The sequence below is a fragment of the Dermochelys coriacea genome, chromosome 4 (assembly GCF_009764565.3).
Source record: "Dermochelys coriacea isolate rDerCor1 chromosome 4, rDerCor1.pri.v4, whole genome shotgun sequence".
Classification (NCBI taxonomy): Eukaryota; Metazoa; Chordata; order Testudines; family Dermochelyidae; genus Dermochelys; species Dermochelys coriacea.
Genome location: NC_050071.1, coordinates 27,339,980 through 27,354,062, shown reverse-complemented (window position 1 = coordinate 27,354,062; position 14,083 = coordinate 27,339,980). Strand labels below are relative to the sequence as shown.

The following is a 14,083-nucleotide window of genomic DNA, read 5'->3' as shown; positions in this document are numbered from 1 at the left end:
TTAATATTAATCTTTTTTTAAGATAAATCAAAACTGATAATGTGAGGAAGGCCCTCCTGCCATTCACTGTAGAAGGGAAGAGCAGTGGTGCTGCCTCCCTTATAAGCTGTAGCCCTGTGGTTAGGGCATTTATCTGGGATTTGTGTGATCCAAGTTCAATTCTCCAAGCCTGATCTGGAGAAGAGATTCCAATTTGGGTCTCCCACATTGTAAGGGAGCATCCTAGCCACTGGGCTATGGGATATCCTTGTGTAGGTATTTCTCAGTCTCTCTTGTGGAAGCTGTTGCACTGTGTATAAAAAAAAAATTAATAATTGGTGTAAGGACATAAACTTGAGTCTTCCGCTACCTAGATGAGTGCCTTAATCACCAGGTTATAGCATCATTCTTGATAGCTGTCTCTCGCCCAATGTGGAACAGCTTCAACAGGAAAGACTGAGATAGACCCACTCCTGATTACCCTAGAGCATTCCTCTACAATATAGGAGACTCAACTCCATGTTCCTGCTCCAATTACTATTTAATTAGTTGTACACAATTTAATATTTGGTAGGAGAGGGGAATTTGCCCAGCTCTAGTTCTGAAAGGACATTGACTATTCCTTTCCTGAGCTCAAAGTGCCCCACAGTTTTCAGTCAGGATTTTGGGCACAGTTTCCTAGCACACTCTGTAGTGGAACCTCAGTATTTTAACAGACTTCCAGGCATTTGGGAGGATTTAATAAATAGTTATAACAATTGTATGCCTGTTCTGTACTTGTGGCTTTTCCCCCATAATAAATTATTCCTTTTATTAAACTAAAGGTCTAGTGATGCAGTAAAACTAGTATTACACTGATATTGAAATCTATCTGTAGCAGACATAAGATAAAACAATGTTTGTTTGTTTTTTAAATTAAGTATGTGGTGCTTTCCTGCAATTTGTGTTACAGAGATGTTGTAATGGCTTACCACACTTATTGAATTCTGGGTTATTTCAGTTGACGCTTTTCTTATTTTCTTTAATACTATAGGAAGTTCCACCACCAGGCTCCTACGAGGTTCAAAAATCATTTGAGAAATCACACAGTAAAAGCCAATACATGCCTCCCCGAACCACACTGGCTAAAAGAAAGCATACCTCTTTTCTCAGTGCAACACCTAGAAAAAATGTACCCAATACTGACAAGGATGTACCAGGTAAGTTTATTACTTTCTTTCCTAATAAAACTGTAACTAAAACAGCTAAAATATTATTCTACTTCTTGAGAACCATTCCAAAATGTTAGTGTTAAGTCATTTGAGTCAAGTGATCTTAGATTGGGATTTTCAGCGGAGCCTAGGGAAGTTAGACTCCCAGGGGATGCAAATCTGAGCCTTAATGCCAATCCTCCAATTTAGCGACCAGTAAGTAAAATAGGAAGCAAAGAATCAACACCTGTTAAAAATACATTAGTGAATTAAGATACTACTTCATTCCTGAGGGGATTAATCTGAGACTATCTGGTGACTCATTTTGCTGGTCAAATGGAAATTGTTTAACTAATGAAATAACCAATATCACTTCATTTTAAGAAAAAAATTGTTTGTGGTGTTGCTGTAGCTATGATGTCTCCAAGCTATGAGAGACAAGGTAAGTGAGGGAATATCTTTTATTGGACAAACTTCTGTTGGTGGAAGGTACAAGCTTTTGAGCTACACAGAGCTCTTCTTCAGGTTTGGGGAAGGAAGCAGAGTGTTGCTTTTTAAGAAAATCAACCAAATTGATGAGTGGGCAAAACATAAGCCTACTTTATATTTCATTCTGTGTGGTGACTTTGAACCTTGTTACTATAAAGATGTTTGTTTCCATTTAAAAATATAGACCTTGTTTACTGCATATGGGGCAGGTTTGATTTGCTTGTTAAAACTGTTGACTTACTCTTACAACTGACTGGGTATGAGAATGTTTAATAGTCCACATGCTACGCATTTGCTCATTAAGATAAAGTTACTTAGAAAAATAAAAATATATTCTCAACTTACAGTGAATAACTTGCAGGGAAAAAATTCTTTGTAATTTGAATCTCGGAAATCATTGCAAAAGTGCTTGTAAATCCATCTCTGCCTTTTATATAATGAATCTTAGATCAGGGGACACAAATTAATGAGGACAGACAGGGATAGATTTTAAGCGGCAGGCTGCATCTTTTTAAAATGTAAAATTGGAGAGGGTCACTATCTGCCTCTCTTCCCAAACTAGGCATTTAGGTGAATTCAGTGTGAGATTTACTGGGCATATAGCCCATAACTCAGGGTAGCTCTCCACTGCCCTAACCCAAGGGTTCAGCTTGCTTGGCTAAATCCTCTTGTCCTCCCCCTGCAAAGAGGTCAGAAGGTACCAAAGAGGGACCCCAGTCTGCAAGGACTTCAGAACTTTTTCCCATAGACGTAGGGTCTACCAGTGAAATCCCATATCTCTTATGTTCTGGTTGCTGGCTTTTTGGCCTTATATCCACACTGAATCCCGGCTGCAAGTTGCAACAAACTAACATTCATACAAATTCCTAATATTAAATTCCTAAATACTATTCCTAGTATATTTTCTTAATTGTGTCTCCATGATTGGTGCAAGAGGCCTGAGAAACCCTGGACTGGGCTTTAAATAAATGATTTGGGAACAAGAGCTAACGGCCTCACATCTTTCTGGTTGGGCAGTAGGGTACGCTGTCCCTTTATCCTAAAGCCATCTGGCACCTTGCAGATACAATCAAATTTCCCAGCCATTAAGTTGGTGGGTGGCAAATTGTCACACTATTGCTAGCTATTGTATTCTGGTCCCCAGGTTTCTGTTTGACATGTGATACCTTCCCTCAGAAGCTGTGAGAAAATGGCACTATAATTAAAAGAGTTTGTGTGTTTTTAAGGAAGTTTGAGGTAGCAAATACAATTTCAAAAAATGAAAGAAAAGTAGAATAAATAGTAAGAAATTCTTTAAAGGTATCCTAGAAATGTATTGTCAGTAAACGGCCAGAAAGTCTGTGTTTGTTCTGGAATCTCAGAATAATAACCTTGGATAGAAACAGTTTATTGTAAATGTTTATTAAAAAAACAAAATCAGACAAATACACGCTATCCACAAAACCTAGAGGCGAAATTCAGTCAGGTCCCAGTCTTTCAAGAATGTTATCCACAGTGCTGACATGAGGATCCACTTTATTCTGTAGCCTACATTAACTATTATTTTGAAATCTCTTTCCAGAGTTTTTCCAGTTGTTCTGACAAATTTTGAAATGAATGTATCTCAATAAAAATTCCAATATTAAATCATAAGTTTATAATGGGATTGATAATGAGTTTATAGAGCCTTTCACCTCCAGGTTGCTTCTGCAAATCAAGCCCAAGTTGGTAATAACTTGAAAGTTGTATTCATCTGCTGCTTGCTTGATCATCTGTGTGAAAATCTGACTGAAAATCTTGATCATCTGACTGTCCGAGGCCAGGTATTTCCCAGTGAGCAGGAATCCACATCACAAAACTATCACTAGAATTGTCAATAAACAGCACCTTTGTTGGTAGTCTCAACAGAGAGATCAGAGAATTAATGAACCTTTTTGAGGCACTATGATGGCACAATATGAGAGAGCTTGCACTGACATTGTCCATGATATATTTATTTTATGGCTATATAGAGGATTTTCAGTCTCTAAGTTTCAATCTGCTAACCTTTTTTTAATGGAAAGGGTCAAAATAAAAAGTGGAAAAAGTTGCTACTTTTTCCCGTAATGCCATTATTTGGTTTGTGGATTAACAGTAATGATTTGTAGTTCTGCTTTTTCCCTTAACAGGTAGTGCTAGTAATTGCTGCATTTGGCTTAGCAAAAATAATTTGCTGTGTAGTTTTAGATATTCAGCCATAGCAGTTACTGGCATTTCTATGTATATTATATCACTGTGAAAGTAAGTTCCAACGGCTTTAAAATTACATGTGGTATGCATCAATAATCAGGGTAAAATTAAAGTAGCTAGCCCATTTTCCTTTTTTGGCAGGGAGTGGGGGGAAGGCAGTAGATGAGGAAGTGAGGGTTAAAGCAACAGAAGAAAATATAGGAGCTTACAGGCAAACTCTTAAGCCTCCAGGAGAATTCAGTCAGAGGTGGGTTTGATGTCACCAGCAGAATGAATGGTGGGCCCTCATGCCAACCAGGAGCAACGGGGCTATGACAAATCTGGATGTCAACATACTTGCAAAAGGGGGAAAGTAGTTCTGAATTACAAATGTACTTCATTCCCTTCTTATATTGTTTACTTGGAGCATTCAGTACATAATTCTAAAGCTTGTTTGACTAGTTGGTATGTTTTTAGGTCACCTTCTGTATACAACAGACGCAAACAGGCTGACCAAGGTATCACTGGGGCCTTTTAGTGACATGAGTACAAAGTTAGTGATAAATGAGGTTGATGACTGCTTTGTCTTTGTATTGAAAAGAAGGTGAAGGTCATATCCTGAAAAAGGAAGTATATTTTCAGAATGTAAAGAAACTGGAAAGGAAGCTGAAAAAATGCTAGAACGTGTAGGCAGGCAATTACTACTTTTTCAAGCTGATAAAGGAAATAAGGCCGTAGAAAGATTTTTTTTTTTTTACAAAAATGCATTACTAACAATGCAAAAATTGTAAGAAAATATATGTAACTTGTATGTTTCCTGAGTTGATCATGCAACTTTACTTACTATACTTGTAAGCAACAACATTGCTAGGGAGGATATGTAAGTCCAGTGGTCTTTGTACCTGCATTGATAACGGGGAGAAATGTTAACTAATACAACTGACAAATGAGACTTCATATTTTGTTGGGTTGTTTAGAATCCAGGGATTGTGCTGATCAGGGACTTTGGAAGATATTAGGCCTTCCCAAATGTTAGTTTCCTGGTATGCTTCTGGATTTCGGCACTAGAAGAGACCTTGACTGATTGTGGTGCTCATTAGATGGTACTCTGTCATGAAACTGCTGAATATACTGAAACTCCTTTTGGATTTTCTTTTCCCTCCCATAGGCCCATGTCTGTTCTCAGGAAAAAATGTTTTATTCAATGTGAAGCTACAGTCAAAAAAGCAATTAAAATACTAGGATGCCTGTCATCATCCCACTCACACACAAGAAAAGAGGGATGCCATTAAAAATTGTTACTACTACATCCTTCCCCAGAGAACCAGCTGGCATTGCATCTCTCCTTTCTTCTGCATCTCTGAACTACAGCATTCCCAGTATAATTTTACACCTTTCCCCACTCTCAAACCCAGACACACCTCTGGTATTTGTTTCCGTCTGATCCCAGACACATCATCCTACCTTCCTCTCCTAGCTAAGAAATGCTTTCTAGTACCTAAAAGAAAAGGAGTACTTGTGGCACCTTAGAGACTAACACATTTATTAGAGCATAAGCTTTCACAAAAGCTTATGCTCAAATAAATTTGTTAGTCTCTAAGGTGCCACAAGTACTCCTTTTCTTTTTGCGAATACAGACTAACACGGCTGCTACTCTGAAACCTTTCTAGTACTTGTCACTCAGAGTCCAGAAACCTCAAAAACTTCTCTTTCTGTAGCATGTCTTGGTATCATAGTACCCCAAGCTGCAAACATGCACTGATTCACACAGATCCAGTATGTTTGGCCAAGAATGACATAGACATAGATCCCATTGGAGAGAGTGACCTTTGGAGTTGGCAAGAGAATAAATCAGGTGACTAAGAGGGAAATAGATAACATGAAATGGATATGTGTAAACAGGCTTTCGGAAAGTTCTGGATTTCTCTAATATTATTTATACCTTAAAGGACTTGTCCCACATGTTTCTATAAATACTGCAGGTTGAACCCAGACCAGCTAATTAATTGGAAAGGTTAGTACTTGCCTAGTTTGTTTCTATGATTGATTTGAAGAATGGTGATGAGCAAATATCTTTGACTGATGGTGTCAGCCTTCAATATCCCTCTAGGTTGTTTGTTTGAGATCCCTAAACTATCCTTTTGCACACTCAATGTGGCTACAACTTTCCAGGGCATGGTAAGCAAAGTGCTGGAGGAACTGAATGAATTCACTTTGGCTTTAACTGCTGTTAAACCTGAGAAAACCAAACCTGAGATTACCACTGGGGCTGCCCAACTTTCAGAGCTTGGAAAGCCAAACTGGGGCAGCCGAGTAGATTGAACAAGTGAAGACCTGACTGTGAAAGCTGAACAATGCAAGCTAGGAACACCTTGGGCTGCAAGTGTAGGGCATACAAGGGAGAATGGAATAATTAGACCAAGGTGGACACAATTTGTAATTGGTCCACTCTACCAAATATCAGTTGGTCTTTCTGATTCTAAAAAGGGAGTTTGGCTGTTCAACAGCATTTGTAAATGCAGATCAGTAAACACCAGTGTGTTGAACTTTGGCTTACAGTGCTGTTCAGTCAGGTTGACAATAAGGGGAAAAAGCATCCTGTCATGATCAGAAGCCACCATTTTCTTTCTAGAAAGAGAGGTTATATAGAGCTCTCTCACAGCAATTAGAGAAGGAAGAAAGAGTAGCTGATAACTAAAAAAAAATTGCCATGACAACTCCAAAGTAAACACTTGCTTGGATTTGGTTTACTTACTAGGATCCAGAAATGATGAGAGTTGATGAGAAACCACAGCATGTTTATAGACTTCCGCTTGAATCTTTGTGATACATGGTGCTGTTTCTAAGTGATTATAGAACTAATTCTTTTCTGTTTGGATATTGTTACCTTTTCAGTTTACTGAGATTTTTTTTTTAGTAATTCTATCTGGACTAAATTTAGACAGGGATAATGTGCATTTTTTATTTATCTGCTGTTTTTAGGGGGATTTTGTTTGATGTAGTCTTGTATAATAATTGATCAGAAGTAGAACTGATGTAGTATTCATTGAATATATTTTTGATGAAAAATGTGAAAGTTAATTGAGTACACTGTGACCAGCTCTAGTATTTTATTCTCTGTGTAGCATAATATATAAAACTTTAGGTTACAGGGTGTCTGTGAAGCTGCCTGTAAAGGTTACTCCTGGCCTGTAATAATTTGCTTTCAAAGCACGCTGATCAAAAATTAAATTGATACATTACAAAGAAATGGAACTTCAAAAAGTAGCCTGTGGTAGCAGTGAGATGTAAGAACAATGCTGGAATCACTAGAGGGAAGATGTGTGAAAATGTGCATTAAATGAGTGCTCTTTTTGTTGGCTTTCTTCTCATTTGTAATTGCATATTCCTGAAGCGTATAAATGAGGAGGACCAGAGGAAAGTAGGTTTAATGTAGTACAATATGTGGTACAATAAAAGAATATCGTGATTTTTCCACCCTATGTTGAATTTAAAGGGACATGATTAAGATAAAAAAACATTGTATGTAAGACTGTGTGTGATTAATCCCCCTTTTCTCTCATCCTGAGGAACATTCCAGACTACAAGCATTATAGAGCCATCTATGAGGGAAATAGAGGCAAAGAATAATGAAAGATAGAAAATGTAAGACAGACTCCACCCTGTCACCTAAATTTTTCTTTGGCTGCAGTCCCAGATGCATAAAGTTCCGCTCTCTACTCTTTGAGTCCAGTTCTTTATTTTCCTCTAGTGACTTCTTAACAGGATTAAGGAATCAGAGCAGGAAGAGGGACAAGAATGGGAGGTTATTCCAGCTCCATAGGTTGGAGTAAAGCAGAGATGAAGGAATTGTGCTGTCAGTTGGATGAGGTTTCCTGATTTTTGTTTTTTGAATTTATCTAGGATTCTGGGAGAACTCTTTTTGTTCACTGGAGAATGGTGCAAGAAAAGAGGGTCCTCTCTCATTCCAGATTGATAAATAATGTTGAGGGGGATTCCTCCCTTCCCAATCACTGGAAAGTGATGTGCTGAGTCTCTCTCTCAACCCTTGAAAACCCTTCCAGTCACCACTTCTGTGTTTAACTTATTTGTCACAGTCCCTTTTAACCATAACTCCTTTTCAGCTGTATTCAGATAAATAATTTACAGAGCTGCAGCGAGGATCTGTAGAGTCTGGGACAAGTAATAGAATCAGACCACCTCTATAGGCTGAAGGAGGCAGTGGTAGTGGTGTCCTTAGGTAGGTGTCCAGTAGTACTCCTGAGGGCATTCTGCGCCAAAAACTTAAAAATTCTGTGCACAATATTTTAAAATTCTGCAAATTTTATTTGTCAAATGTGGAGCCTGCAGTATGGCATTAGGGAGGCCACTGGCTGCACAGAGATAGTAGATCACTGTGCAATTCCCACCCCACCCCTGGGACATGGACTCAGCGGTGAGGCTGTACCCAACCCTGACACAGTGCAAGGACCGGTCCTGCCCCAGAAACACCCCAGGGCCCTGCTCCTCCGTGCCACATGCACCAGGTGTGGGCAGGCAGGCTCAGCAAGACAGGATCCAAGTGTGGAGGGGCTTAGTGTGGGGGGATCTAGGTGTGGGTTCAGAGGTTTCTGTGTGGGGCAATCTGGGAGAGGATGGCTCAGTGGGGGATCTGCGTGCGAGTGGGATCTGGATGCACAGGGGCTTGTTGGGGGGTTCTGGGTGCAACAATAATGGGACTCTGTAGTGGGGTCCAGGTGAAAATGTTTGCGACTCAGCTGGGGAGAGAGGGGTGGGGGTGGGATAGAGCTCTGCATGGGGGTCTGGGTGTGGGGAGCTCAATGAGATGGGGATCCAGGTGCAGCTGGGTGGGGCTCAGTGGGGGTGGGATTTGGGTGAGGGTGGCTTGTCAGGGTGGTCTAGGTGCAGGGGGAGTGGGGCTCGTCACAAGGGTTCTGATTGCAGGAGGGTGAGGCTCAGCCAGAGGGTCTGGATACGAGGGGGTCTAGATGTGCGGGGGTTGGACAGATGAGGGAGCAGCTCCCTGTATATGGATCCTTCCCACTGCAGCTGAGGAGCAATGGGTGCAGGAAGCGTGTGTGTGTGTGTGTGAGTTTGAAGATTGTACTACAGTCAGGGGAGAAATTTGGGGGTGGGTCTGACATAGCCATGCACGGGAAGAGGACATTCCATCCACTCCAGCCCAGTCAGGACTAACAGCTGGTGCAGGGTAGGAAGACCAGCCGGGTCTTCCCCAGTCCTGCCCCATGCCTCCACAGTGATTTACCTCTCTGCCGGCAGCCCTGGGCACCTGAAACATACTGCTTGGGGAGGGTCACATGGCTGCTCATATGGCTTCCTGTCGGAAAGTTATTTTTCTGTGGGGAAGCAAAGAAATCTGCAGGGGACATCAATTCTTTGCATGCTCAGTGGTGCAGAATTCACCGAAGAGTAGCAGTAGTGATTGTGTACAGCTGAGATAAGACAAAACTAGGACCTAAAAGGTGTGGTCAGAGTAGTAATAGTGGAATAGAAAGATGGGCTTCAGTGCAGGTTCTTATTGTGGGCCACCTCCCTCAAATTTTAATGTGTAACATTTGCTTATAGAATCACAGATTCCAAGGCCAGAAGTCTGATCTCCTATTAGGGTAGCAGATAGTGTCACTACTTCCTCATCCCCCTGAGCATAGGCTGGAACCCAGAACATTTTACTGCTTCTGCCTACCCTGCTTATTGGTGGCCTTGAACACTTCTCTGTACATGGGTGATGTGCTTACTCAAATTCATACTGATAACTTGAGCATTTCTATGCAAATCATACTACTGTGTAAGTATTTTAGCAAAAAAGAGGCTGGATAATGAGCTGTTTCCAACTGAATATTCATTGTTTGCAAGTTTTGTGTAGTAAAATGTATGTACTGTGTTGTGACGGGATTGGGCTCTTTGGGGTGTCACCTGATGTGCTGGGGTTTAATTGAACCTCCTCTGCTCAATCAGCCTATTCTGCCAGCCTAAGTCTCCTTTTACCTGACCTTGCTGGGTTAGGCTCACTAGTCTCTTCCAGCCAATTACACAGTCAGGGCCACATCCAGATGCACGGAGAAGCAGAGATCCGCTCTGGAAAGATTCAGCCTTAGGGGCTCTCTCCCTTTAAAGGGTATAAACCCAAAGGGTTTATGAAATTTGTTCCCTCCCTCAATGTGGAGGAACATATGCACAACTTCTTGCCACCCCCTTTACCCCCCAAGTTAGACTATGTACCGGTTAGACTATAAACTGGGTTATATTATAAACAACCAATAAGTTTATTAACTACAAAAATGATTTTTAAGAGATAACAGACAGAACAAAGCAGATTACTGACCAAATAAAGCAAAATACACAAGCTAAGCTCAATATACTTAATAAACGGGTTACAAAATGTAAATTCTCACCCTAAATGTTATTTTAGGCCGGTTGCAAAGTTTCTGTGTTTCAGAGTTCCAGTTATATTCCTTTTCAGACTGGACCCACCCCCCCCTCCCCGTGCCTTCTCTTCAGGTGACTTTAGCAGTCTTTCTTCTTGGACAGACAGGCCATAGAGAGGAGGAGTCCTGTTTGACAACCTCTCCACCCTTAAATAGGTTTTACATAAAATGGGAATTCTTTGTTTCCCAAACTTGACCTCCCCTTCCTTTCTAGTGGAAAGTTGCAAGAAATCCCAAGTAATATTTATTATCAGGTGACAAGACTATCTGACTCTGTCGTATCACAGCGTCCATGAGTCAGTGGCAGTATGGAGTAGCCACAGGAAGGCCAAACCTTTTCACAGTCCATTTTCCTTCCTGATGGGCCATCCACCCTGTCTGTCTTTTCCATTGTTGTACCTGAAGTGTTAGCAGTGGGCGTCACCCAAAGTAGCATAGTTGAAATACAGATACATAGTCAATATTCCTAATTTCGGATACAGGAATGATACAGGCATATACAATGGATAATCACATTCAGTAAATTATAACCTTTCCGATGATACCTTACAAGACCCATCTTGAATAAAATACGTCTCAGTTATGTCATATTCATATCATAAGCATATTTTCATAAAGAATATGGAGTGAAATGTCACATGTAATACCATTGATTTGGTTCAGATAAATATTTAAAATATATATAATTAAACAGTTTGCTTGATGCAAAGTAATTTCCCCCTTTTTGGTTGCCAGAGGGAATCTATTACTATAGATATAAATGGTTCTTTAGGCCCACATTATACACTAGTGTTCAATTCTTTTGTGAAGTAAAACATTTTAAACACTAAATGATACTGTTTCTTGGAGAAAGGTAATTCAAAAAGAATCATTTCAGAAGGTGACTTTGAGGTGTAGGTTTTTGTATGTTCCCCCAGGCGATGTGGGAAATAAATTTTTGTGATGCATTTCTGTTCCGGAGATGAATCTCTTCTCACAAGAGAGAACATCTGCAGCTCTGTATTTATTGCAATAAATATCAGAACTATTTTTAATTTAGCATATTTGTTTATACAGTGATTTAAATTATTGTTTTGCTGTAGTGAAACCTGAGTCAATGTCCAGATCCACAATGTTTATAATGTAGATCTTAGCTAGATTTTTTTTTTAAAAAAGCTATAGAACAACCTCATTAAGCATAATTAAAGTAGGAAAATTGTGTCATAGTGACCATTCATCTGTATTCCATTAAATTCTTGTAATCTAATATAAAAATGTATTTGAATTTATTTAATGAAAAAATTATCAAATGATGTGGATCACATTATAAAGTAATCTTCTTTTATTATAACAAGTTTTCCTTCACAGCTTTGTAAATGGTTTTATGAGGGAGCCTCACTTAAAATGAAATGCAGAAAATATTACTTAAACTTACAATGCATCTACTGCAGGTTTACTCCATTGTAAATGAGGGTAGAACTTGGCCGTTTGTGTTTTATTTGCTGTTAATAAAATTTAGAGAGAGAAATGTGGAAAAAAATTAAAATAAACCCGGAAAAAACATTGAGTTAAGAGTTAACAAGGCTCAGTTTTAGGCCTCAGTCATTACCTGAAATATTTTGCAATTTGGTAGATATGTTTTGTACAGCGCTGAGTACATTGCAAATGCTTAATAAATAATCAACAATTATAACATGGAACAGTGCGTTCCACTAACAAGCATCTCCTTCATAGGGAAAATATTTGAATCATCCCCAAAACTTCATTGTGTTTCTAGGCACATTCCAAAAGGAAATTACTTTAGGTAACAAATACAATTTATCTTTAAAATTAATTGAACATATCACATGAAAGTAGCTTTGTCCACTATTTCAGTGACTACAAGCAATACCTTTGATATAAAAGTCACTGTTGTGTGAAAACTAATTATTTCTTCTTTGTTTGTTGGCTTGTCATATTATGTACTCGGAAATAGTATGAAGTTTCTAAAACTTAGCTGAGCTCTCAGGTTATTGCAGTGTGTCAGTAGCTCAGATCCTAAAACTTATATTGATCTTTTATTTATGGTAGTTAGTACTTGGTTAGGCAACGCTCCCATTAGTATAAAATATGGTCTTTGTTACTTTGCTGTAACTCTTGGAATTTCTCTGGATTTTCACTGGTGGAACAGAATTAGGTGCATTGTATTTTCTTTAATTAAAAATACTGTTTGAACATTGAAATGAACTGAAGTATAGCACAGTATATTTGTGAAAATAAATATAATGGTTCTACTTGATCACAATATAAACAAAATCAGTCTACTTCTACTGTAGGTTTTGTTGGTTCTGTTTTTTTAAACTGGCAGGGAGTGTACATGTGGTGTTGATTCCTATAGATGAGTGGTTCTCAAACTTTTTTTCCGCAAATCACTTGAAAATTGCTGGGGGCCTCGGCAGACCACTTCACCATCTTTCCAAATGTTGTTTGTACTGTTAGCTAACAATTGTAAAGCGCTTTGGGTAAAAGTGCTATATAAAAACACCTTAATAATAATTAACATCTTTTGGTTCTACAAATGAAAGCACACAACTCGTCTTTTAATATCAGTAGTCTTACCTTTCAAATGCAATGGATGTGCCCTAATTAGGTGGGTGGCCCTTCATTTTCTCATGTGTGGCTGCCCAGGCATGCACTTTAGAGGTACCTATCCAAGGACCACCTGAATGGAGCTTGCAGACCACTGGTGGTCTGTGGACCACAGTTTGAGAACCTCTGCTAAAGACTATTTTCATCCATATTCTTTGCCCGCTAGATAAAAGGGATCTTGCTTGGAGTGGTACTATTTGGAGTGCAAATTTGTATATGTTACAGCTGTTAGGCCCTGTTGGGGGTGAAAATTGGGACACTGAGTCACAAGTCCACCCCATTTAGGCTTAATCAATTTTTGTCTTTATTTAATAGAATTTCAGACAAAATTATTATACCTGTAGTATTCGGGCATACATTTATGGCAGGCAAATAATAATAGACTAGATGGAACTGGTAAATGGGCACAAGTTACCACCTTCCATGAAAGTTGTTTCCCTTACTGATCCCCTAGTCTGATCCTTCAATCCTGTCCTTCATTTTTTGGGTCTGGTGTTTCTCCAGTTTGGGCCTGTGTTTTTCCTGCTGGCTTTGCAGTTTCTGGGTCATGTCATTTTATGTTATCCTGCCCTTGGTCTTCCCAGAAAAACAGGGCTTTTATTTATCATTGCATGTTTATGTATCTCTATCTTACATCTTCCAATACAACGTGTTACCTTTGTTCTGTCAGCAATATCATTTTAAGCAGATCAGCAATTCTATGTAAAAGAAGAATTGGCAAAACCACATTTATGCCATCAAGGACTTGGCCTAAGTGTTACCTCTTCTGTACTCATTCACGATCCATAATTATAAATTTAAAATATAGCTGTCGAAGCTTGCAATCTTACCATTAACAATTTTTCATTCATATTTCAATGTTTATAAATCAGTAGTTATCCTGTGCTACCTTTTTAATCTATTAGAAAATGGAGGGGGAATTATGGAAAACATGATGATTCTTTAATGTCAGCATTTCTTACTTTCTTTAAGCATGGGTTTTTCATTCAAAGTCCAGCTTTGTTTGTGAATCATTAAAAAGAAACGTCATTAGAAATTTTCCTGTGAATGCATGTTGTGGAGTGTCTCAGTTCTGGGATCTTGATATTTAGTTGCTTTTTATGGTCTTGCAATTACAGAACTACTCTTAATATGTGAAGGTAGGAATGTGTAAGCCTTTGCAGGGTAAAGGCCAGAGTAAAAAAA

The 14,083-nt window shown here is 39.1% G+C and overlaps 1 protein-coding gene across 1 annotated transcript in view; it reads left to right on the top strand.

Annotated features, from left to right (window-relative positions):
• The window catches only part of STPG2 (sperm tail PG-rich repeat containing 2), a 421,381-nt gene that overhangs the window by 183,190 nt on the left and 224,108 nt on the right, over positions 1-14,083 (top strand). Inside the window, exon 11 of the mRNA XM_043513260.1 lies at positions 1,013-1,178. Coding sequence (XP_043369195.1) covers positions 1,013-1,178 — 166 coding nt within the window. The remainder of the gene's footprint in view (positions 1-1,012; positions 1,179-14,083) is intronic.